At 60.9% G+C, this 2292-nt stretch overlaps 1 protein-coding gene across 1 annotated transcript in view; it reads right to left on the bottom strand.

Annotated features, from left to right (window-relative positions):
• Positions 1-2292, bottom strand: part of LOC108803744 (trafficking protein particle complex subunit 10-like) — a gene marked incomplete at its 5' end in the record, with an annotated part of 10596 nt that overhangs the window by 3380 nt on the left and 4924 nt on the right. Inside the window, 4 exons of the mRNA XM_018575559.1 lie at positions 172-342; positions 1776-1893; positions 1982-2082; positions 2158-2288. Coding sequence (XP_018431061.1) covers positions 172-342; positions 1776-1893; positions 1982-2082; positions 2158-2288 — 521 coding nt within the window. The remainder of the gene's footprint in view (positions 1-171; positions 343-1775; positions 1894-1981; positions 2083-2157; positions 2289-2292) is intronic.

The following is a 2292-nucleotide window of genomic DNA, read 5'->3' as shown; positions in this document are numbered from 1 at the left end:
CCCCAGAGACCCCACACAGGAACCCCAGAGACCCCACACAGGAACCCCAGAGACCCCACACAGGAACCCCAGAGACCCCACACAGGAACCCCAGAGACCCTTCCAGGTCCCCAGAGACCCCACACAGGAACCCCAGAGACCCCACACAGGACAGACATGAGGCCGACTCACATAAAAGTGCTCCAGGTGGAAGAGGTAGGTGAAGGGCTGGAGATGTCCGCAGCTCTGGGGGAGGGGCAGAGGGTAGAAGCTGACGGAGAAGCTGCACGGCAGGGTGAAGGGCAGGTCCTTGTGCCACGTTACCTCCCACACGTAGAACAGACATTGCTGACTCTGGATGTCCTGCCGAAAACACAGAAAGACAACAGGAGGGAGTGAAGGGAGGCTGCAAGGAACAAAGAGGAGGCCAGGAGAGCTCTACAGGGAAGATGAAGTCATGGAGGCTTCGTAGACCACTTCGGGGGGGAGTGGAGGTCATGGAGGCCGGTAGACCACTCCAGAGGAGAGCAGGTCATGGAGGCCGGTAGACCACTCCAGAGGAGAGCAGGTCATGGAGGCCGGTAGACCACTCCAGAGGAGAGCAGGTCATGGAGGCCGGTAGACCACTCCAGAGGAGAGCAGGTCATGGAGGCCGGTAGACCACTCCAGAGGAGAGCAGGTCATGGAGGCCGGTAGACCACTCCAGAGGAGAGCAGGTCATGGAGGCCGGTAGACCACTCCAGAGGAGAGCAGGTCATGGAGGCCGGTAGACCACTCCAGAGGAGAGCAGGTCATGGAGGCCGGTAGACCACTCCAGAGGAGAGCAGGTCATGGAGGCCGGTAGACCACTCCAGAGGAGAGCAGGTCATGGAGGCCGGTAGACCACTCCAGAGGAGAGCAGGTCATGGAGGCCGGTAGACCACTCCAGAGGAGAGCAGGTCATGGAGGCCGGTAGACCACTCCAGAGGAGAGCAGGTCATGGAGGCCGGTAGACCACTCCAGAGGAGAGCAGGTCATGGAGGCCGGTAGACCACTCCAGAGGAGAGCAGGTCATGGAGGCCGGTAGACCACTCCAGAGGAGAGCAGGTCATGGAGGCCGGTAGACCACTCCAGAGGAGAGCAGGTCATGGAGGCCGGTAGACCACTCCAGAGGAGAGCAGGTCATGGAGGCCGGTAGACCACTCCAGAGGAGAGCAGGTCATGGAGGCCGGTAGACCACTCCAGAGGAGAGCAGGTCATGGAGGCCGGTAGACCACTCCAGAGGAGAGCAGGTCATGGAGGCCGGTAGACCACTCCAGAGGAGAGCAGGTCATGGAGGCCGGTAGACCACTCCAGAGGAGAGCAGGTCATGGAGGCCGGTAGACCACTCCAGAGGAGAGCAGGTCATGGAGGCCGGTAGACCACTCCAGAGGAGAGCAGGTCATGGAGGCCGGTAGACCACTCCAGAGGAGAGCAGGTCATGGAGGCCGGTAGACCACTCCAGAGGAGAGCAGGTCATGGAGGCCGGTAGACCACTCCAGAGGAGAGCAGGTCATGGAGGCCGGTAGACCACTCCAGAGGAGAGCAGGTCATGGAGGCCGGTAGACCACTCCAGAGGAGAGCAGGTCATGGAGGCCGGTAGACCACTCCAGAGGAGAGCAGGTCATGGAGGCCGGTAGACCACTCCAGAGGAGAGCAGGTCATGGAGGCCGGTAGACCACTCCAGAGGAGAGCAGGTCATGGAGGCCGGTAGAAGCAATGGAAGAGCTCTCTGAGGAAAGGCGGGGGGAGGGGTGGAAGCTCAGCGCCATTATTACCTGGCTGTCCTGGGAGTGGAGGGCGAGGAACTGGAGGTCCTGGGAGGAGGTGAGGCAGCTATTCGATAACTGGAAGTTGAAGTCACACATGTTCTCCACACGGATCTGGATATATTTCCTGGAGGAATGAAGAGGAGGTCACACAACGCTAGACATGGAGGTCAGGAGGAGGTGACATGGAGGACGTGGCCTCGCCGGGCGCTCACCTTGTTCCGGAGGACAGTAGGGCGTGATGGGCCCTCAGCGGGAGGTGGAAGGTCAGACTGATGATGGTGGAGTAGATGGACCACGGACAGTCCACGGACACCTGGGGAACATAGAGGAGGGTCAGTGCCGCGTGGTGGGACTCCCCCATGGTTACGTATGAGACTCGGTCACTCACCCGCTGCTCCGCCACGTTCCCCCGGAGGTCCGCAGCCTCCTTCCCCCTCCGCGGGACCTCTCCATTCAACAGACGTTCCGTTTCCGGTAACAGACACACCACGTCCAGCTCAAACTCCATGTGGTGATAGGGGGG

Source organism: Nanorana parkeri, unplaced genomic scaffold (genome assembly GCF_000935625.1).
Source record: "Nanorana parkeri isolate BGI_ZX_2015 unplaced genomic scaffold, ASM93562v1 scaffold4134, whole genome shotgun sequence".
In the NCBI taxonomy this organism is placed as follows: domain Eukaryota; kingdom Metazoa; phylum Chordata; class Amphibia; order Anura; family Dicroglossidae; genus Nanorana; species Nanorana parkeri.
Note: the sequence above shows the minus strand (reverse complement) of the source record. Positions and strands in the feature narration are given on the sequence as shown.